Genomic DNA, 24,625 nt, shown 5'->3' with positions numbered 1-24,625 from the left:
AGAAAAAGCAGATAATCGGCTTAATTTAGGTTCCTTCCTTCCTCCCCTCTTCCCCCCCGCCAAAAAAGTCTTTAAAATAAAAAAGCAGTATCCTATCTTTTAGCAGTCCCACATGTTTTATTTTACATTATTTGGAAAGAGTAGTAATAGTAATCCGTGTTAGTAAGGATAATGGAATCCCTTAAGTTGAGGAATAAGAAGTTTTGTCAGAGTTTTTAGGACTTTCATTTAACTCCAATAATTTTGCAGAAGCTGCAGCACTTAATGTTTTTGTGATATAATATAATTAAGATACAATAGTATAGAAATAATCCCATGGAAAACAGTAACACATTTCATATTAGAGAACTTGATTATTACAGACTTACTCCTTGCACTTTTTAAATATATTAAAAGTAATACGCTATAAGAAATAAATAGATTTCCTTTAAATGTTCCTCAAAAGTTTTACAACATATCCTTTAATCAGTGTGATCTTACCTTTTTCTGAAGGACATTGATTTTTCTTTCTTTTACTTCCAACATGTCTTTCATATCTCGAATCTCTCCAGCCAGGGTTCCTTTCTCTTCTGTGAGGTCTTGAAGTTGTTTTGTTTTTTTATTCAGAAAGGTTTCTTTTTCTTCCAATCGTAACCGCAAGGCATCAACCTACAGTAAGTAAATCAAACATATTTAGGTATTAGTAAATATCATCAGCTTTTTTTTTTTCTAATTCCCTTTTTTTTGGTCACTTAAGAAATGTTTTATTTCTTTTCTACATAGATTTTCCCACTTTATCTCAGACTAAGATTCTTTTACTTGTTAAAATATAATAAAGAATGAAAGCACTTTTAGCACCAAAGCATGAACAGAAAAAGTAGAATAGTCAAAACATGAAATAGCATTAAAACAGTCCTAACTTGACATATGCATAAAGGACTCAAAAAAAAAAATCATCTTGACTTATTAAATATATAACTCATGGAAAATAGTGTTCTGTATCCTGTATTTAATTTGCCCGTTAAAGCCACGAAGTAGGCAATCAGATACTGCAGTCACTACACAGATTTGGGCACAGATCAGTAATCTAGAAACAGAATTATTTAACAAAGACATGGCAAATAGGGCAATGATATGGTTCTTCACTATTCTCCAGTGTATATCGCATAAGTCTCTTAACAAATGGGCCTTACTGTACTTTTCTGCAGTAAGCACAAAACCCTGTCAACCAAAATAAGGGATATTCCAAAGATTTTCTTAAGCAAGAATGTCTTAATACAGAACCTCACCAAATTGCTCTGCATTACATAACTGTTTTCCTCTAGAAACCCTAAAAGAAAATTAAAAAAAAAGAAAAAAGAAAGAAAAAAAAAAACAAAAGCGTTCTATCAGCCCAGAAGGTGTATGTAGCCTTGATTTTCTCATTTCTTGCTCTCTAAATGCTCAAGCATGCAATTTTATTGTTCTCATAATGCAATTCAAACAGTTCTCAAATTATGGTCAGGCAAATGCTTGCTAGTGGTCTGGAAAAAATCCGTAGACTACTTGATACTGGTTACTATTTGTATACAGTTGTTTCTATAACCAACTCTATTGCTAATTGCAATTAAAAGCTTGGGTACTCATAAATGCATTTGGAAATAAGAAGGAAAAATAGCTGACTCTCCTCTGCTACAAGATGGGGGGGGAGGAAGTAACAGCCACCTGCAAGGACAGCAGCATAAATATTATCATCAAAAACAAGAAAAACATTTGGTGAAGCAAGGAACAAAGTGGCAAGAAAAAGGAAAATCTAAATGACAGGGTACCTGTTCAAGGAAATGGAGGAGGAGGGAACTGGCTTTTTGGGGAGTATAATCAAGAAACAGGAAAGTATGCACAATGTGAATAGCCAGACATGGCCACAGCAGCAGGCATATACACATGGATCCAGGTAGAAACACATAAAAAAATGTCAAAATAGGGGAAGAAAAAAAGAGCTAGACAGAAAAGCAACTTTTTTTGAAGTAGATTTAACAATCCCACTTCACAGATTCAAATCCCTAGCACCTTTTTTAATAATACCTTTCTACATAAGCACTGCCTAGAGTAGTTACCACAAAGTAAGGTATGATTCCAAATGGAAAAGGTGCTACTCTTCACATTGTGAAGAGCAGAAGAAGCAGTCACTATCAAGATGCTCACTGACACAATCTTTGAAAACTTCTAATATACTATTCAGACGATTGGCTCTGAAGAACTTTTAAAAAGGTATTCAAAGTAAGAGATCTTGTCACAGCTTCCTTAAATTAAAATATAATAAAGGAATGGAATAAAGCAAATACATAAGTGGTCTTACAATGATGTGATGGTGAACTGGAGGTGAAACCATAAGGTGAGATTGTAAGTGAAAAGTAGAGCTGGAAAATGAAGTTTTGCAAGATTTAATGGTGCAGCTTTTTATGTAGGAGAGAAGAACAAGACAATTAGGAATCAATACTGTAATAATTCAAGAATATAAAAATATTGACTGTAGAATGTAGGGGTTCAAAGTACGACACGTAATCTTTGCTGTCCTTGATAATTAACAAAATGAAGAATTACACATTTCACTGAAATGGAAAGAGCAAGTAACATTATTGCTACAAGAATGCTTTTAAAAAAGTGTATGGAAGAGTGGGATAAGTTGAATAGACAAGTAAAGAAGAATTATAAAGGGAAAAAAAACAGAAATTAAGCTGCATTGGAATATCTCTCTCTAGTTTAAAATGTTTATCAATTTCTTTGTCTAACCCAAAATGTGGTTGGGGGGGGGGGGGGAACTTAATTCACTAATGCCAAAGAAAGAATTATCCACCACATAAATTCTACTCCTAATACATTTGTAATAAAAGGTATTTTATGTAATAAGATAGTAGACATATCAACTCATTAAAGCAACAGAATATGTTTGGGTTTAACCATCAGTACCTGCAGAGTTGCACCTTACATGCATTGGTGCCTTCAGTGAGCACTTCCACTAAATCATACCTGTTTCTACTCTGCTCTGGTGAGACCCCACCTGGAGTACTGCATCCAGCTCTGGGGCCCCCAGCATAAGAAGGACATGGACCTGTTGGAGCAAGTCCAGAGGAGGGCCATGAAGATGATCAGGGGGCTGGAGCACCTCCCCCCCTGTGAAGACAGGCTGAGAGGGTTGGGGTTGTTCAGCCTGGAGAAGAGAAGGGTCCGGGCAGACTTTACAGAGGCCTTCCAGTAGCTATCCTATAGTCTTCCTTAGAGCCTTCCAGTCTCTAATGGGGGCCTACAGGAAAGCTGGAGAGGGAATTTTTACAAGGGCATGTAGTGATAGGACAAGGGGTAATGGCTTTAAACTGAAAAAGGGTAGATTTAGATTAGATGTAAGGAAGAAGTTCTTCACTGTGAGGGTGGTGAGGCACTGGAAGAGGTTGCCCAGAGAGGCTGTGGATGCCCCATCCCTGGCAGTGTTCAAGGCCAGGTTGGATGGGGCTTTGAGCAACCTGGTCTAGTGGAAGGTGTCCCTGCCCATGGCAGAGGGGTTGGAACTAGATGATCTTTAAGGCCCCTTCCAACCCAAACCATTCTATGATTCTGTGTTTCCACATTCTAGTTCAGAAATGCAGTTACAAATGAATCACTCTGAGCAGCTCACAGGCAACACAGCACAGAATACTAGGTGGGGATATTTTGGGCTAAAAAACAGATTTCATCATAGATCAAGTTTTTAAAGGCCAAAAGAGATGCTTTTTTTTTTTTTTAATGTGAGCCTCATTATTGAAGACTAATTTGTAAATAAATAATACAAGAAGATGTAGTATACCCCTGAAATCTTGTTAGCACCTTCAAACATCATAAGAGATCAACAAAACCAACCCACTGTCAGTGTTAAGCATTATGGATTCAATTCTGCATTCCTTGTGCAGTCTCTAATTCCCAAATTCAAGCCTGGGGTATGGAAATCAAGGAGTCCATTCTTAGTAAAATATTTCAGTTTTCCAGAAGGCTGGTTAACACATTGAAACTCAGTCCAGGAGAGGAGATACTAAAAATACTGCTATAGACCTACTTCCACATTTGCCCTTCCGCTCTGCCCAGAGAGAAGAAGATGCTCTGTAGCACAGAAAGCCCACAGAGGTGGCAGCAAGGTTTGCAATCCATTAGAATGACATTATAATTTCATGCAAAGTAGAGAACTAATATAAAGAGAGTGCAGTCATTTATTATTACAAAGACAGCTTTCTTTGAATAGAGGCCATTTTTCTGATACTGTTTTCTTCTGCAGCTCTGAAACCATGAGGTGTTCACATTAAGTGGACCTACACAGGCTTGTTTTGGCCGCAAGGTACGCCATTGAGAAGACAAGGTTTGGATTGAAAATATATGATGTGGCAATCTAGAATAATTCTCCATCTACAAGAGTGCTGCAGGAAGTCAGGCAAGTGAGAAATTTTAGATTCACTAATCCAAATTTCAAACATACAAATGTCAGAAAATAAGGAACAAGGGTTTAAAGTTTACATTGCCTAGAAATTCACAAAGTTTATTCATAATAAAAAGCTAGATAGAAGTAACTGAAAGGGCATAAATGTTAGTTTTATATTTTCAAGTCCTACAGTTGGAATAGTCAGAAAGGATCCTATCTATTAAGCACTTTTTTTTCCTAGTTAAATCAGAATATTAGTAAAGTACAAAACAATCGGCAAATCTAATTTATTTTTATTTATATTCTTAGTTTTGTAATGCTAAATTTATTCAAAGCAAAAGTCTTTGCAATGCCATTTTAAAACTTGGTTTGGGACCAATTTAGATGATCTATTGGATCTCGAAATGCATGTTCTTCCTGCTTTTAAAATGGCTCATTGCTTTTCTATACACTGGAAAAAAAGATTTATATTCTACTGGATTTATTTTATTTTTAAGACTTTTTCCACTATATTACAGTAATAGGATTTTGCAGTTTGTAAGCAGTGTGCAGTATGAGATTCAAAGATGACTTTAAGTTAGAAAACAAGAAATAGTAGTAGCAGCAAACTTTCAGACCTCTTTTAATAAACATAAAAGACCTCATCTGAAACTCATTACCACATCTTCTTTATACATAATCACTTGTTTGCTTCATGTCTGAAAGCAATCCCTTAAGTCAAATCACAAAAATCTCTGTTGGGCCTTTAAGCTGCAGCTGAGAAGCTCGTCATAACATTGCAGCGCGAGCTCCAAAAGGGGTTCTCCTCAGTCCGTCACTGCAACTCTGATTTTCCATCTGCCACTATGCAGAAGCTTAATGCTTGAAGTCAAAGGGAGTTGAAGGTGATTAGACCCACTGATAAACAAAGCACTGATACTGTTCCCTGGTGACTGGGATAACACAGTAGCTTGCACATGTGCTGATACAGGTCTGTTCTACTTGGCTGAACGAGGCAGTTTCTGAGTCAATAGTCTTTTCTTCTCTACCCATCCAATCCCCACCCTAAGGGCCAAGCAGACAATTCTCACACTTCTTCACAGATTTCTTCCCACACACCCTGTCATCACAGCTCACTAGATTCAACTCGGGAATGGGGATTTTAGGCATTAAAACTTCGGAGCGCAAGAAGGCGTGTTGAGAGGATGAGTAGATGGTGCTGAAGTCCTGTGTGGAAAAGGAGAGCAGAGCCCCGTGTCCACTCCAGTTTCTCAAGACCCCAGTCCTGCCCTCACACAGCTGTTAATTAAAAAGCACCACATGACTGAAGCTTTCTGCATTTCCTTTCACCACTAGCCGGCTCATAATATGACTAATACATTATTTCTATTCCCTAGACAAAGACACAAATTCAACCTGGAAGGACAAGAGAACATGTGTGGTGGTTTTCTTTCACACCAAAAAGAAACACACATGGAACTCCACAGCAGAGCTGCAATCACCATCTTTCCTTTCACCAGTTAGCATTCAGGCCATCCACGTAGAAACCTTTAAGTTAGCACACGGGTTATGACCTCAACTGTGCCACAAAGTACCAGGCACCTAGTATTTCAGAGTTGTCTGGACTGACTCTAAATGCAGAAACAGATTGTTTTCTTGTTAATGTCATAAATAGATTACTCCACACACCTTCAAGTAAATAGTTGACACCTTAGATCAATTCTTTCAGCTCCATGGTAACTTTTTAACACTTATTAATGAACACTCATGTGTTTGAGGTGAATTGCATTCTTCCATAAGAAGTTGCACATGGACTTAAGATCTGAATACATTGAGATGTAAGTGGTATAAGGTCTGCCTAGAACCCAGTTCCCACAAGAGATTTTTCTTAATATAAGCCTATCTCAGTTTTCATTTAAGAATTCATTTCTAGCCTTGGTAGATTCAAATAAAAGCTCTAAAGCATGACTGAAGCACAGCTTCAATCGCACTGAGAAAAATGTTCTAAAAGATTTGAAACAGCCAAAGAATCTCGATCCCAGCAACCCCATTTCACACGAGGACAGTGCAAGCATTCGGAAGGAAAGAGTACAGCATGTCCAACCACAGCCTTAGGTGGCAGATCCTCCATTCCAGTCCCAGTGTCTCCGAGCCCCACTCCTCCCTCTCTGGCAGACAAGTGGTTCTGGCTGCTCCACAGCCAAAGAGGCCACCCTTATTGCCAACACAGAGAGATAAAAGACAGGCTTACACTGCACGTCATTCTCTGTCAGGGACCCTGACACTTCCCTAACAACCCATGATGTAACCTCCAAGCCACAACAAATCCAATGTCATACTTAGGAGGTTAAACTGCCTTTTTTCCCAGCCCTTTCCCAATTAAATATAGGTCAGCAAACGCTCTACTGTTCTAGCTAGAATTTGAGTTCCACAGAATTACGAGGAAATTCCTTCTTAAAGGAGTTTCACCTTCCTGGTGAAACAGAAATCTTTCTCAGATATGATGAGAAGAAGCTAGTGACCTGGGTTACTGACATAGCATTTCCATGTTTCAATCTGGATCACAGAGATTCAAACTAATCTTTTGCAAACCATACATTTTCCTATTCTTTTATAAGACAATACCTTATTTGATGCTCCCTCTTTTTTTCCCCTTTGTGCAGAAATACTTTAACCATTATATATAATAATTAAAGCCAAGTCCATGTGAGAGCTCAAACTAAAACCTTTAATATCAGAAAAGGATAACACACCATGGTTTTCAATCTGTGTCATCCTTTTCTCCTTGCAAGTACAGGAAATGGAATTATCTCAGTCTTCCTCCCCAGAAGCTACTTTTTGTGGAGCTCAAATTAGATTGTGTCCTGACACCAATGTTGGGAAGGAAAAAAAAAAAGAAACAAACCAAATTCTGCTAAATATATCTCTATTTTCTCACATCTCGTCAACCAGTGGTCAGATATCTTGAGACTGATACAGCAGAATACTCTAATTCAAAAATCCACCTACACAATGAAGCCCAGGTATTTTGATAGGACAGGTATATCATCCCCCAAACTAACATATACAGCAAGGAGCCATTCTGAAATCAGTGCTCTACATACTGAAATCAGTGCTCTTTTTTCAGAGAGGCAAAACTCTGAGCCAATGCCAGTCTGGGAGAGTGAATAAGCAACTCATACTGTGTGTGGTCTTACATGTACAGATTTATTTTCTATTCACAGGAATGCAATGTGGAGGTTTACAAGAACATCAGTTATGTCAGTCATTTTCTTCTTCCCTAAATTCTTCTTTCTGCCTCCAGTAATCATGAATCAAGACTTTTATATTTCTCATAATCCAAAATAAAACTACCTCAGCCTGAACTGCATGCGACCTTTTACTATATGGTATCTGTTTGGTGCTAAGCATGTATGACATCATTTCATAAGTCAAATATGAACCTCCAGATGGTGTAAAACCAAAAAGCTGTTAAATCAGTTCCTCATCTTGTGGAAGACAAGGAGCAAAATATACTACTTCATTTATAGCCAGGATGAATTTGCCAATATTAGAAGTTATCTCTTCCCTGAAAATGGTACTGTGAAATCACATCTCCCCAAAAAAACGAAACAATGAAGTATTCTAAATGGAGCACGCCAGTACACTACGAGAAATGTCTGCCATTTTGTTACTCCTCCATTTACGTCTATGGCATTTTAAATGTAATCTGAAAGGAAATTAAATATGGGTCATTTTACAACATCAGATATATATTTTTATATCTGAAAGGATAAGGATTTCTGGTACACAAAAACCCTCTCTTTGGCTTTTCACTCAACACTATGTAATTTTAAGAGTCCTTGACTTATTTCTCCCAAGCTTTGGCAGTACATTTAGTAGTAAAACTTGGCAATCTGAAGAACACCACTATTTTCCAGAAAAATAAAGCAAAAGCAGATCTGATAGCTAACACACAAAGCATTTCAAAGACCTCTGTCCAAGTAAATTGCTTTTTAATTTTGTCTAACTTTTTCCTCAGCAACTACTTATTTCAACTATTTAATACAATAAACTCTGTCACTTGCTCTGGAAATATACAACACACTGCAAAAACTTCAGAATTGGGTTATATTTTAGAAAGAAAAGAAAAGAAAAGTTTGTGTAAGTGGCAAAAATTGCCAAATTCAAAGTTGAACTTTATTAATCTTCATGTCATCACCTACCACTCATGACAAGCTCCAGTAGTGACGTCTATTTCTTGAAGTTCCTTACTGTTAATTGTTTAACTTGTATGCCGTATTATATACATCATTTATGAAAGTGGTTTTAGTGTTATGGAGCTCCATGAGGAAGTAAAACATGAAGCAGCACTGCTGTGTTTCACTGTTAAGAATTATTTATTTTACCATCATAAATAAATACATTTAAAGCAAAAGTTTGGCTGGGGTTTTTTTAAACTAATTCTGAATTTACTAGTCAAGCACTAAGTGTACTGTAGTACCACACCTGAGGTAATAGAGAAAGCAAACTGTAACCCATTGTCAATCTCCATCCTAACCCCACCTCTGTTCCAGCACACACTGCAGTCAACATTTGCCACTGTGTCCCAAAGCCAGTCTTCTTCCCTTTTGTACTATCATTCTCTCCCTTCCTGATGACCCCTACAGGCTCCACAGGACTGCTGACACTTTTCTGTGCTACTATTTTCTCTCAGTGTATCTTTTGAGGAACCACTTCGGTTAATCAAAACAACAAACTTCCATTAAAGATCTTAGTGCCTGTATTTATACATCTGTATGTATCTGGGGAAATGTAACATACTAAGTTTTGATTATGAAAACCAGTTTAAACCATGAAAAAAAGAGCTGTCACTTCAATTTTCTATACAGAAATACTGACTTGTGAGTACAGAGAACATGTCCTCACGTGGGCCTTTTTGCAAATATGAGAACCGAGTTACAAGTATAGAAAGGATATCATCTGTCTTTAAAATGTCCCAACTGTACTCTCCACTTCAGAGCTAGTAAAAAAAAAAATTCTAAAATACAACAATAAAAATAAAACTATCCCCTCATCATATTTGTCCCCCATTTTTCAGTCTGACGTGATAAACATGATTTTTTTCAAAGCAATGGTTGTACCTTGTAATCCATAGTATAATACATTCGTTTCTTTCAAAAACATCTGATCTATGTAAAATTCAAGGCAGAAAAGGCAGAACGTGGCTACATTTTGAAGCTGCAGACACTTGAATTTTGTACAATTAATACAATTTACATTCTTGTTCCAAATTGAAACTTTAGTGAGTTAGCTAGCTTTTTCTCTTCATAGAGGAAAATTCCACTTTCAAGCATTATTTCAACAACATTCCCACACCTATTACTCTGGGTGTTAGGGTTGCTCTAGTTTACATTTTAATTCAGCAAATGATGTTTCTATAGAGCTGATAGTTAACAGGCTTTATATTCTTTAAAGGATAACCTATTTCACTGTCTTCTTTCTACTACTTCAGTATTTAAGAACTGACAAAAAGAGAGGGGTTTAAAGCAGCTGAGTATATTGTAGTCAAGGGGAACATACAGCAAGCTATATTAGATGGTTTATAAACACAGAACAGTGTTGGCTGTTCACATCAGGAAAACAAACTCATACCATCTCACACCTTTTCCCTCACAGAATCACTGTCACAAGCTCTTTCTTCTGTACAAGGATGGGAGAACCACCTGCTAGTGTAATGCATCAAACGCACTCATTCTCCTTTACTTACTCCTTGAAAGATGGCAGCTACACGTTTCATAAAGTTCCCAGCCTCCCTCCCCGACAGCTTAGCCAGCCACCATCTCTACTAATCAATCTTGATTTTTCTTTCATTCTTTTTTTCCCAGTCCAGATTCTGCTGCTCTTTAAAAGAGAAAATTGGTAATACTGACTGGTCAAACTACACTAGAAAAGGTTTTTGCTGAACCAGAGATATAAATGGTTCCCTCAGGCAGTTTGAAACTCATCCTTGTGGAACATTATATGCCACAAGGAATTCTGACCATGTGTAGCTTATCAATGCAGCCAACTGCCTAACAGCTGTTTATTCAAATTTACATCTTTGCCTACTCCTACCACCAAAATTAGATAGTTTAAAGCAACTAGTCCAAAGTTCAGAATTTAATATTCAGTTCAGTTCCAGCAAATTTTGGAAAACACATGGGAACTGTAACTCGTGCTAATACTTAAAGTTTTTGTTAATAAAACTTCCAACACTAACCTTACCTCATTGAACTTACCTCACTGATTTTTATGCTCACTATAAAACTATAGCTGTCATAATATTTTTGAATTACTGCAAAAGGAAGTCAGTCATTCCAGAGTCAATGTTATTTAGCAACATAATGATAGTTATAAATTCGAAATACTTAAAACCAATTTACAGAACTATCAATCTTGGAAGCTTTTAACTTTTGAAATTTCTGTCTCCAATAACAATCAAATTTTATTATACTGTACCAGATTGATAGAAAGTTAATTAAAGGCCACAATGTTCTTTTTTAAAGTCATGCCAATGCATTTAACTGCTTCATGAAAAAAATGTGTAGAGTTCTGTAATAGTATATGAATCATCAGTAAATATGTTAGCTTTATACATGATAAAAATAGAATTTTTACATGAACTGCGTTTCTAAGTTTAACTTTTTTTAATAGTAGAAGTCAGTTATTACAAATAGTTGACATAGCAGTGAAAGTGTAATTTTCAAAAAGCACATTTAGATTTGTAACCTACCCAGAACATTCAAACAAAGGAGGTGCCTGTAGATAAAGCTCTCTCCAAGTGAGGTAGTGAGCCTGTGTTATGCTTGCAGGGGTGAGCTGTACCCTTGACCTCTCTCTCAATTTTACGTTTTGAGTGAGAGACATCTCTCAGAGGAGAACCTTATGATTCGCCCTGTTCTGAGACAGGAACACCTGTTTATGTCACCCACTTGTTTATCAGACATTCCTACATCAGTAGGTCCAGCTGGAATCAGCTTGGCTAGACGCTTATCTTCTAGAAACTATGGCCAGCTCATAAATAGAGTGACATAAACCAGCTTGGGCAATATTTTTCATTTATTCATAAGAACGCACTGAACAGAGAAGAAGGTTAAAACAATAAGCTAAACACATATTGTTTACTTTAAATATAACACAGTGTTTTCTTCAAGAAATATGCCATTTTGGCTTTTGTATCTCTCCTGCCCACATTCTTCCAAAGACCAAGTTATAGCCCTTTCTCTGCAAAATGCTGCATTTTTCTCACGAGTGAATAAGCTTCTAACTACTTGTAATCTCTCAGATGAAAAATTCACCTCTAAAATTTTCCAAATCTAAAAGCTGCAAGTGAATTCCTCTCTCTCCCAACAAGCCAGGCTCTATAATCTCCTAGACAACAGTAAACATCAGCTGGTTTGGTATTGACCTTGAGTACCAGCAAGTGTTACGGGTCTGCTTAGCTCCATCACTTGTCCTCAATCCACACCTTTGGCTCTCTAGGCCCTTCTAGAACTCAGAACTTTCTCATTAGCTCTGGCTTTTGAGGCATGTAAGACAAGGCAACCCCCTTGCTCACTCCCCTTGCATATATGAGGCAAGAAGATATTTGCCTGGTATTAGAACAGAGTATGGTGGTTTACTACATTAGATGGACAAAAAGGTGATTTGGAATATTTGACATTCCAGTAGTAATGTTCTATAGAGAAAAGCTGTCACAAGTTAGGAGGTCCATTTTGGCTCTTTTTGAGACTTGCTCATGATGGAAGTTCTTCTCAAGGAAAAAAACTCAGTGAAGGTTCAGTTTGACAACATCTGGCATATTCTCAATATTTTTACATTTCAACTAGAGCTGGTAGTATGCTACGAGACCCTCATACAATCAAGTTTTAAAAAGATAAAAGGATAAAAAAGGTACTTTTATAAAAAGATAAAAAGGTACTTTGCAGGAAGATTCTGTGCTTAAACATGCAATTATTCAGGAGGTCTCTGTCCTCCATGCAATTACAGACATCAGCCACCCTCTTCAGAAAGGCCTAGTGAGCACATTAGTCTTTTGGGGTTTTTTTCCTAGCTTCATAGTCAGCCTTTTTTTACCCATGCAGATTTGGGATGTATATTTTCTTGTGGTAACAGTACACAAATTAAGAATTATTATAAATGCCAAGTGTTTGCCTGAAGGAAAGACAATATTTGACTTTACAATTTACTAACTGTAAAAACAGACTGCACTGATCACACTGTGTACAAAGTTCTCCCTCTTTATCTTAATAAATTAGGTTGAGCTATGCAGGCATATCAGAACGATGTAGACCTCAAATCAGAGGTTGCAAATTAACTTCAAAAAATGAAATTAAAAGTGACATCCTATTTTACATTATTTGTTCTACCAGACCAAGGACACAGATTTCATGGAATTCAGAAGTCAGATACACTAAAACAAGAAATAAGAGAAAACTAAGAGACTAGATAATTAAATTACATCTTTCTGGAAATAAAACTAGAAGTTACGTAAGAGCAGATTACCTCGGGAGAGATCTTTATTTCCATACTCAGAGTTTAACCATACCTTCTACAATGTTTGGTGCAAGTAATAATTAGTGAGCAATATTAAAAGCTTTTTTTTTTTTTTTTAATATGGACTTTACATTCCATAAATGGACCCTAAAAGGACTACTCTGGCATGTAGTAAGCTACATTCTTGATAAATGTTTATCTCTGTATCTACTAAACACTAAAAAGATTTTAAAAATTATAGATATCTCCCAGCAAGAACATTCTAAGCTATTCAGGATATAACAAATAGCAATAAATAATTCTTTCAATAGCAAAGCTTGCATATCAACCTCAGAGACAGTGGGAAGTCTGTTTCAAGCAAAGGCACTATGCACTCTAACTATAGCAAAATTTTTTGCTTCCTGCAAGCGGTAGGTTGATTTAGGGGTCAACTTAATAAGTACATGTGTGTCTCAGATCAAGAGTAAAAAATGGTGTTGATCCCAGTGCTTGTAAGGATAACTTTTTTAATATGAGGTTTATTTCTGAACTAAGGGAAAAATCACTGATTAATTGTGACCCAAAAATAAATGCTTCTCTAGCAAGTCCATAGTAATCTCAGTGCTATAAATGATCGACATAGGCATTTCAAACTCAGCTGATGATGATAATGATTCTTTTTAGCGGTGTGGTATAACCTTAGTTTTCAATTATGGAGTCTTGAAGATTAAAACATCTTTCCACAGGAATGAAAATGCTTAACACATGCAACTCATGTAAAATCTACTTCTTTAACTGAAGGAGGAGCAAGAGTTGAGATTCTGCTTTGGAAGTAAAACTTGGTATATGAACTTCAGAAGAAAATTTAAGTGCAAGATCACAAAGCAAAAATTTCAGACTCAAAGTTGAGTAATGAAAATTCTTTTTGATAATAGGTGAAACATAAAAAAAAATCTAAATACATATTTATAGCTACCACAGGCAAGGTTTTAAGAACTCCTGAATTACACAATTAAAAACCCTTTGTCAGCATTGCCTCAGTGTGATATCTGCACAAATCGCTGCTTCTCATGTGAATGGTAGCATTGACTAGTCTACACCAAAGATAAACCAGAAAAAGAACAGGATATCACTTAAAAGCCCATATAAGGAAAACAGCTCTGTGCTGAGATTAACAAAAGGAATAACAAAAGAACCAACATACTTGTATTACTTGACATTGTAAGAGGAAAAAGCTAAGGCTGTAATAGCAAACTATTGCTCAAAATTAAGGACTTTGATACAAAATTCAAAGATATATGTAGCAGAGCTGTGTATCGCACAATTACTTGATTTTTGCAAATAATCAACTTGAAAAAATCAGAAAAGCAACCTTAATATAGCTCAGCTGTAACAGTGCCTTTGGATGGATCATCAACTGTTTGGCACAGGAACTTGCCAGCTAGTCTAGTCTTGTAAGAGTACAGATACATGCAGTTCTCTCAACTTTTCCCAACAGTGCCTTATCCAGAAACAATTTAAACAAGTATTTACTAATAGCAATACTGTATTTGTTATCTAATGCATGGAACCTTCCAGAGTGCCAAGAATGGTAATCTCTCTTCTGGAAGCTTATATCTGTATTATCAATATTAGGGGATGATACCTGAATAGCCATACGTATGTTATGTCAGTTAATTTTGGGACCAGAGAATAGTCTGAAAACATTTCATTTACAAGTACAGCCAAAGTCCTTGCTAGTACCTAGGAGAAGTAACTTTACTAGGCTAGTTTGCAAGTGGCTTGAGAACACAATTAAAAGCATACTCTAAATCATGCGATAACTAATTATTTTCTTAAAATCTCAGATTGGAAATAAAAGTGTTGAAACTCTTAAAAAAAATCCCGGTCTTTATGATGGTGTAGAAAAACCAAGATCTAAAAAACTCAAAACAGGAAGAAAAATATTTTAAAATACAATTTAGATCACATTTAAAATGTTATGATTTTCATACTCAACAGATGAGTCGATTTAAAATGTGAGGGCTGAGTAGTTTTCAGATTTATGGAAACTAATAGCTTTTCAGTGATACTCTGAACCCTTTAAGAAATTGGTCTCTGAAATGCTGTATCATATATATTAATGTAATTCTGTAAGTCATTATTCAGAGAAATCTTACAGAAAGTAGATGGCCCATCAGCTGAAAATGATGAGGCTTGGCAATATTGCTAGAATTAAACTATTTTGTTAACAATAAGCGTCTCAACCAAGAAGCAGATTGTAGTCCTACTGAAACAGAAGTGAAGCCATTGTGCCTATCTTAGATATTGCAAATATATTTATTTTTTATGCTGGAAACAGACTCCTAAACTAGTTTCCAGAGATTGTGCTGGCTTGTGATAAGAATTACAGACAAGGAAAGACTACTTAGACCACGAGAGGCTCCTTGAGATGCAGTGTGTCAAGAAAAGACTAAAAGGGCAGTTTCAGATTCCAGATTGGTAACTCCTTTTTTATGTCGTCTTTGCAGTAACATTCTTTAAGCATTTTAGGTAGAACTGGAGAAGGCATTTTACCCTAAAAAACTTCAATCATCACAGAAATGGTAGATCTTCACCTCATATTTTAAGTGTTTGAAAAGTCTAATATAAATGACACTCAACAATACTGCAAAGAAATGCATGAGATTGGAACCAGGGACATAAAAGCAACCATTTTACTCTTTGTACAAATACAGTGCTTATAATAGAGGTTACATGGTAAATTAAAAATAAAAAGTTATGCAGGAATGAAATCAGACATAAGCTTCAGTTGCAGGCTTCCTAACATACTAACAGAGATTAGCTTGCCAAATATTTTTACTGAATCCAGTCTGCCAGATCATCTAGCAGCAAGTCAGAGACATGTCAAGATCTGATCTTGCATTTATTTATTATTCAGCTGGAAGCTATAGGTTTACTAATTTACCACAATTATATTCCATCTGGAAGACACTCAGTTTCTCAGGACAGAACAGCATCTGCATGAGAAAGATAAAGGAAAATGGTATGTGTTGCTTTCATAAAGGTCTTGACACTAAACAAGCTATGTAAAGCTAGATATGAAAACAAACTGTATCACAGAAGTGGTCTTACACTGTCAAATATGTAAGCGATACTTTCAGAAAAAGAATCAGCAGTGAAATAACTCTCAAAAACTACTTTCAGAGAAAGAGCCCTGCAACCTGCAAGAACCAACAGTGACAGCCAAGACACGGGGACTAAAGGAGTCCTCAGCTGAGCACCAATTCAGTGAGAATACAAGCCAACTCTGATCCTTCAGAGTACAAGAAAGTCTAGAACCCACAGATCTCTTAACTGTAATTTCCAGGATGCCATTATATTCTTTCCTTCTCCAAAATGTGCAAGACAATACTAGTTATCAACATTTCAAAAAGAGAAACTCCATGTTTGGTCCTGCAATGCAGTAGAACCTGCATGGAAAAATCATTAAACCACAATCACCAACACTGGAACAGCTGAAAGAAATCTTCCTTCTTCCCCCTTTCTCAGATCTCTTCAAGGAATCTCCAATCTATAAAGCTCATAATCAGTAAAAAAATGTGGCTAATATAGATCTAGTACAACCAGAGTGTCACAGAGCAAAAATTCCCTGGGCCCTCTAAATCCTGCAGACACATCCCAGATTTGTCTATATACTGGATTCAATGTACTATTTGTTATAAGGAAAATTATGTTGGTGAAACATAACTACTATTATATGTCATATCATAATGAAGACACAGAAACAATCAATGGGGCAGTAGGAGAACTATTTAGCCACAAGAAAACAATTTTGCACAAGGCAATTTGTTCCTGACATCTCATTCCTCTAGGGAGTTCTGCAAAACAACTTCAAATGAAATGCCTAGGAATAAAATTCATAACTCTGTTGGATATTAAAATGGCCACTAAAAACGGTTCACAGAACAAAGCTACAAAATAACATCTACAAACTTCTCAGCTGTGTGATTAAAACGGTGGTCCCTAAGAAAGCCCAAGGCCAGTTACAAATTTGGCAATCACCTCTGTAGAATATCCAACATACAAAATGTATGATTGCACCTAGTGGACAAAAAAAAAAAAAAATTCCAGACTAGCCTAATTTTCTCACAGGAACCATCAAAACTATACAGAACTGAGTTTATCTGAATTATCCCTGGCTTGGGAGAGCCTTCACCCATAAAACGGATTAAAGCCTTCCCTAAAATAAGACTCAACAAATGAAGACTCCTAGAATTGTAAAAGGAGCAAAAAAAGCCACTGAAAAAATTAAAAGGCTTTTCATTTTACTGTACTAAGCTAAAATTTAAGTGTGATGCAATAAAATGCTAATTCATTGACCTTCCATTTACTACTACTATTATTTTTTTTTTTTAAATCTTGTTAGCACAAGTCTTACCACTAATTTGAGTAATGTTTGTCAAATGTATAATCTGTATGCTGGGTATGTTTCAACAGAATTTATAGAAGAGAAAGGTGTCATAGCATTCAACATAACTAATCAGAAGGAACCTAAAATAAATACAGTAATCTGAAAATATGATGAATATATGCTTTTTAGAGAGTTGAAGAATTATTTCTCTGCTCAGACTTCCTCCCAAAAGCATGTCAACAATCTCTCACCTACAGGAAAGGACTAGATGCAAAAATAATGATGCAGGACAACTGCTGTCAAAACAAAAACAAAAAACTCTAATTATATTTGATAAATGATCCAAATGTATTAAATTGTGGTCATTACACATCAGATAGTGAAACATTATTGAACATAACTGAATTATACATGTGAGCTCTGTGTGGTTTATTTCTTTTCTTTTTATTTTTCCTTCTTTTATAGCAAAATTTTGTCACCAGCAGGAAAAGAAAATGCAGGGGGAGTAAAAAAAAAAAAATGTAGTCAATACAATAAAGTATATAATTATGTCAGGGTGCAAATGACATTTTCTACCATTTTCTGTAGAAGGACTTAGTGTCTTCAGACAATACCTCAAGCAGGCAATCATCAGCGAAATGGTTCTACTCTGTCCAGCTCAGTTTTCCTGTCCATAATGTAAACATAGTAATTGCTATACCTGTCTCTCAGACATACTATGAAGTTCCAACACTTACTAAAACCTTTGAAAAGTGCCTTGCACAAAAAGCCAGAGGTCTGTCACTCCACAAAGGAAAAAAATAAGTAGATGGGGTAATGGAGTGTTGAAACAGGACAGCAAGCAGGCAGCTTGAGCCATTTCTGGAAACACCATGGTTCCTTTAGGAGCAGGGTCTCTTCCAAAAATTCCCAAGGAAAGATCCAGAGTCCCATAACGACAGTTCTCCCACTGAAGCTTGTGAAGTATTTTCAAGACTTCTGATAGAGATATTAAAGAACTGCTATTATACTTTAAAATAGTAGGTTGGAAGGAAAAATGCAGTATGATGTGCAGCATCTTAAGAGCAGATATCCTCCAGACCAATTTCCATTAGTATTATTAGTATTATAAATGTTATGTAAAAATCTGATCATTACCCCTGGGACAGTTAAATGTACCCCTACTCAGGTAGCCTGTGAAAAGTTTCCCATATTTTAAGGCTTTTAGCAAAAGTTCAACTGAGAATAAAAAAAAAAAATGCAAGCAGACATTTCAAATAATTCTTTTACCCAGGCCTTTCAAAATGAAACCTTTTCTTTACTTGGTTTTCTCAGATCTTGAGATGCTTCAATAATAATTTCCCCCAGCCTGGTCTTTCCTCTTCCGTACTATCTACACTGCTTCTCTATTAGCCAATATTTCACCAATTCTACCATTCTTGGACTGAAGAGTCTCCCACTTTAATCACTTGAACATGATACAGCGTGAAAAGCCTTACTAAGATTCAGCTAGATTAGACATAATGTATTTTCTTTGTCTACAGATTAGTGCTCTTATCCAGGAAAGATACTGTCTTAGTCTAAGTTAACAGATTTCGTAACCAAAATGGATGCACAGTGGCTCTCTAAAAATGGCTAAATGAAGAGGGTTTTTTCATACCAGAGAAATAATCTTTTATAGCAAATTCAAAGGGGGATACTCAGAATAATGTATGTTTTTACTTTAGATACAAATGGATTTTTAATATTTGTTTCAAGCTTGCTATACAATCTGGGAATGGAAGTGGTAAAATTCTATTCTAAATCCTATGCTAGCAATGAAGTTGCAAACTCTGAGTAACTTTGTGTTCCATACAAAATATCACCAGAATTCCTGGTTTTTTGAATAGAATATGTTCAAAAGGCTTTTGTTGAAAATTTCTGTACTTGAAAGTATGTCTTTGAAATACTTTTAGGATTGAATCTTCTAGGATTTTAACTCTTTCAACTGAGGTTATTCTTAAATGTGAAGATATAAATGACTGTGGAAAGGATTTTGCTAATATGCCATAGAAAGCATGCAAGAAACATTCATTTTTTAAAAAATGTTTACTGTTTAATCATTCTTAATATTCTTTTTTATTGTATATAGTATATATATATTTAGTGTATATTCTTTTTAGTTTATATATATTTAGTGCATATATAGAGTTGTATATACATATTAATGTATAAACAAATATTACAGCTAAAAAAATCAGGGTATAAATAATTTAACACAGAAGTAGAGGCTACATGAGAGCAGATTTATTAGTCATAGAAATGAAACCTGAGTATGAAAATTCATTCCCCAATCTTTGACAGTTGACATTAACATGGAGCCTTATAAATCTGCCCTTTAAGAAATTTCTAAAAGTAAATAAATAAATAAAGCAAGTATCATTCCTCATCTGTTTTTCTTTTCCTGGAAAGCATTCTGAAAGTAATCTTTTTTCCAGACATAGATTATTCTGCACATGGGTGAAATTTTGCTCCTTTTTCCAATCTCCTCAAAAGACTGGGAAAATAAAGATACATTTCAAGAAACAGGACAATGCCAGCACACGGAAGGAATCTTAATGTAAAGTTTAGCATAGATTAACTACATAGGATCCTGCACTATGCAAATTTAATTGTATTTATCAGCACATATGAGTATCACAATACCATGTCACGGAGAAGGGGAAAAAAAACCAAACCCCCAGAAACCCCCCACTTTTCCAACCCAGTAAGTTAAAAAGGACACATTAGAGAACTGCTAATATTTCTCTCTGTAGCTGTCAAGCAGTCTTAAACAATACCTAGTGGCTTTCCCTATGTAATCCCATGTAGTGACACACATTTCACACAGTTCAACTAAATGGCAAAATGCATAAGTACTCTGGAGCCTAAAATGATGCTTCAAAGAATTTAATTTCCAAGTACTCATTTAATAAGGATGTTTGGGGGAAAAAAAAAGTGAAGAGCTAGTAGTTAGAGAATAAAACCAACCACATACAATTTAATTTAATTAATTTATTAAATATAGATCTACCTAAGGTTGCATTACAAAAGCATATCTGTGGATACATAGGTGTATTAGCCTCTTTGATTTCCATCTCACTTTACAAAAAACAAGGGGGTTTTTAGGCCTATCATTCCTGAAAATTAAATCTAGGACAGGAAAGACAGCCTTTGTTCTTCCTGCATATATTATACCTCTAGTAATACCTCCACAGTCTGCCTGTAAACTTGTGCAGATGCACTTAAGTGCCTCTGTAACTGAAACTTTCTAAACCCTTCTATTATTTATGCAAGAAGAAATATATCCCTCTACCCTCATTCATCTCTGTACTGGATTGCAAGATCTAGCAGAGGACTAAAGAAAATTAAAACTTTATTTGCTGAATGATGTATATAGATGTGATTTTTAATGTTACCAAAGAATAAACCTGAGGAGCACAAGGTGTCTTTTCAAATTAATAAAACAGTCCCATTTCTTTATATATATGTACAAACTTTTATTTTTTTATATATATATAAATATTTAAGGTTTTGCCTTTAATGGGCATTCAGCCACTGAAATTGTACCATTAAGTATGCCCTTAACTGGCTATTTTTCCATTTTGAACACCTTAATTCCAAGAATCTGTCTAAAGACTTAAACTGGCATCATTATCCTAGGAACATTTAAGAGTAAATGAATCTAAGGAATAATAAAAGGGTTTGACCTCAATGTAGGCATACTGTACCAAAAACACTTAAAAGCATACAAGATATTGACTTCAGGCAATCTTATTCTCTAATATAATCTATTGCTTGGCACAACAATAAGGGTTCTTCTTCAGCACAATTGCTGGTCATAATTAATTGCAGTAAATGATGCAAGTTTTATACACATGAATATTTTTCCTGTGAATTAGGTAATGTTAAGCATCCAAGGAATACAAAGAAGCACTTAAGTAGCCTCAAGGTCACATGCTATATAAATCATTAAGCCACTGAAAAATAGAAGCCTTAGAAACAAAGACAAGATTGCGAGTTTGCAAGCAGTACAGTCCTACAAAAAAGGAAATTCAGATGGCAATGGACATCAGCTATCAAAACTCAATTTACAGAACACAGCCTTTAAATAACAGTAGCAGCCTTTCTCTGGTCAAGTTTTCAACAGTGGGTTGCAATCCTCAACACTGGTCTAAAATTTTCTCTTCTTATTTAGAAAGAAATTTATTTTTACACAACTTCAGGATTTCTCTTTCAACCATGTCACTGGTTGAGAGAGCGAGACAATTGTACATCACACAAAAAGTTCTAGTCTTTCTCTTTTAGCTTTTAACAGCAGATGCCTGATTATGCCACTATAACAAATATCTTTGAACTGTTTAACTTACTAACACAGTTAAAAGGAAAAAAACCAAAATCCTAAATATGTAATTCATAAAGCAGCATATTTTTCTTAATTAATTTTCTCAAAGTTTACAATATCTGTACTAATTCTCTGTAACTAGATATGTTCTGGATCCATTCTCAGAGAATCTGTGTGGAATAAACATTTGAAACTTCTTAAAGACTAACTAAAACCATCTTTCTACTACACTGCAAGGCAAATGATTTTTGGATGTTTTGCATTTTTATGCTAAATAGCGCAGCTGCAATTGATAAAAAGCAATCAAGCTAATTTAAGTCAATCATGTCCAGGAGGTTCTCATCACTTGTATAAAAATGCTCTCACACTCACTTTAAGGCTTTACCACAGCAAGTAGCTTCCCCTCCTCCCTCAAATTTTGTACCTTAAAGTTCCCACTGAATCTTATGCAACAAAGGAAATATAATTCTTATGGAATAAGAATCTTTATAGTTTTACGCTATAAACCAAACCTGTATGTCTCATCTGAACAAAAACTTAGGTTGATAGTACCACTTTAGCACAAATAAAATTTGTCACAATACAGCAAAACTGTACCTTTAGTGTACATCGAGCCATCAGGTCAAAGGCAAAGTAAACTTCTAGCACTCGAAATGCACAACTGTTACCCTTCTAATGCATAATCTGGATTACATTACTGACATCATAACATATGTTTTGAATTTATTATTTTGATTTATCAATATGGCACATCACAGCTGCCATCCTGAGTTCCCTCTCAGCTGCTGCATTTGACATTTTAAATGATGATTGTTTATATTTTACAATTTTGCATTAACTATTGCCACTACATTTTAGATGTATAAAACTACTATAGCTATGCAAGAAGTCTTTCCTAGATGGGAAAAATCCAACATAATGGCTCTGAATTCTGTAATGATTCTAACCCATGTGGCCAACCCCCATGTGCATGTAACTGCTGACACTTTTCAGCCAGCTCAAAAATAATGAAAGAAAGAGAGGCCCTGAACTTCAAAGTATGCCATGCCTTTCTTCCTGTTCCCTATGAGATGGTTATGGGGTTCAGTACAGTAACTGGAGATGGAAGCAGAGAACCACATAACCGTGCCCTGGAACTCTTTCTCCTTCATGAAGAAATGAAACCAGGTGACAGCAGGTGCTATCAGATTGACTTAAATTGCTGTCGTAGCTTCTTTTCATGTTCTCTTTGAGCAGCTGCTCATCAAAATCATTTGCTCACTGTTCCCACAGAAGCAAATAGGGAAAATACAAAAACATCAAGAAAATCCTGCAAATAACCAAGGCAAGGTTTGCAAAACGTACCTTCGTCTTCAAATCATAAAAACTGCATCTGTCTTAGTGGAGGAAAATGAGATAAAACCACTGAACTAATTTTCCTAATAATTTTTGGTCTACGGATGACACAAAGGTTTTTGTTGGATAGGAAAGGTTCTCTTTTTATTGACAGACTACTATGTATTTTTTTAAATACACTGAACTGTTAAATAACACATCAAACAATAATATAAGCTTTTCATCAAACTGTTTATCTTAGAACTCTAAGTGGATAATAATTCTTGGACTTATGTATGACTCATAATAATTATTGGAATTAATTACACATTGCAACTCTGAACTCACGTTCTAGAAATGCTTCTTTTGGTTATGCATCAGAACACAAAACTCTTCACAATAGCTAAACCAGCACAAAACAAAGCCAACTAACTGGAGGAACAGGCAGCACCTACCCTGGGGGTGTGGAGCCTGTCTCTAGAACCTGTGAGATCATACTCGGACCTCTATGCCTAGTTTGGACTTGCTCAGTACAAGATGGATATTGAAATACTGGCATGAGTCCAACTGAGGCCCCACCTGGATGGTCATAGGACTGGGGCACAAAACGTACCAGGAGAGGCTGAGCCCCAGGTTTGTGCACGCTGAGGAAAAAGCCACTGGCAGATCTTGCTGCTGTCTTTAATTACTTAGTGGGAGGGTGTGAGAAGATAGAGCCAAAATCTTCTCAAGGGTGCACTGGGAAGAGATGAGACACAACTGGAACGTGGAAATTCCACCTTGACATAGAAAAAACACTTTTTTTTTTTTTTTTTACCACAAGCTTGGTCAACTGCTGGAACACATGCCTAGAGAGGTTATGGAATCCCCATCTCTGAGATATCCAAAACTTGACTGGACACAGCCCTGAGCAACCTGCCCTGTGATTTTGTTCATGAGGTAAGTGGTGAGAATTCATTATGTAACTGTGCTTTTAACTATCCTTTCCACAATGAAGTTGAACAAAGATGATCTTTCAAGGTTTCCACTTCCCTAAAAACCATTAAAACCACTACAGACATGAAGTATGTAAAAAGAGAGATTGCCAGTAACTGCAAAAGAGAAATACTCAAACAAAAATGCTTAAGAATTATCCAACCCAACATAAGCAAAGAAGAATGTCAGATTTCAAATCAAACTATCAGCAACCCATCAAAGACAGCTTTTCTTGGGGACAATCCACCCAGAAAAACTGCAAAAGTTTAAATAAAATACAAGGCAGAGTTTACTTATAGGTACATCCAGAATACTACTTTTATTTTCACAGAATTGTGTGTTATTTTAAGTGATAGTAAAACCAACAAGAAAAATTACTATATTCCCAGTTGATATTCCCAGAAATTCTAGATAATAAAAAAAAAATATGCCAATGACAGGATATGTTGAGAGTGTGCTGAAAACATGCTTAAAGCATCAGACATTTTGAGAAGTAGACATGCAATCTGAAAGCTATTGAAAATCATAAATCATAGACCTGTACACAGGGAAAATCAGGCTAATCTTGTCCTTTTATCATGCCATCCTGCTATATTCAGTCATATTTAGCCATTACTATTCACATGCTTTGTTAGCTAGCTATAAGCACTTTTCATTAATATATTTTATTTTAACCCAATTTCCAATATTTTCAGGAAAGAATTGATAGAATAATAGAATGATA

At 35.7% G+C, this 24,625-nt stretch overlaps 1 protein-coding gene across 10 annotated transcripts in view; it reads right to left on the bottom strand.

Annotated features, from left to right (window-relative positions):
• Nucleotides 1-24,625, bottom strand: part of ERC2 (ELKS/RAB6-interacting/CAST family member 2) — a 556,068-nt gene that overhangs the window by 342,682 nt on the left and 188,761 nt on the right. For all 10 annotated transcript variants that reach the window (XR_011329694.1, XR_011329696.1, XR_011329695.1 and 7 more), the window contains one exon: nucleotides 481-648. Coding sequence is in view for 7 of the 10 variants with exons in the window: in XM_069812287.1 (XP_069668388.1) it covers nucleotides 481-648 (168 nt within the window). In the remaining 3 variants the exon portion in view is untranslated. The remainder of the gene's footprint in view (nucleotides 1-480; nucleotides 649-24,625) is intronic.

Source organism: Haliaeetus albicilla, chromosome 24 (assembly GCF_947461875.1).
Source record: "Haliaeetus albicilla chromosome 24, bHalAlb1.1, whole genome shotgun sequence".
NCBI classification, from domain to species: Eukaryota; Metazoa; Chordata; class Aves; order Accipitriformes; family Accipitridae; genus Haliaeetus; species Haliaeetus albicilla.
The sequence above is the reverse complement of the archived record's forward strand: the minus strand, read 5'-3'. Positions and strand labels throughout refer to the sequence as shown.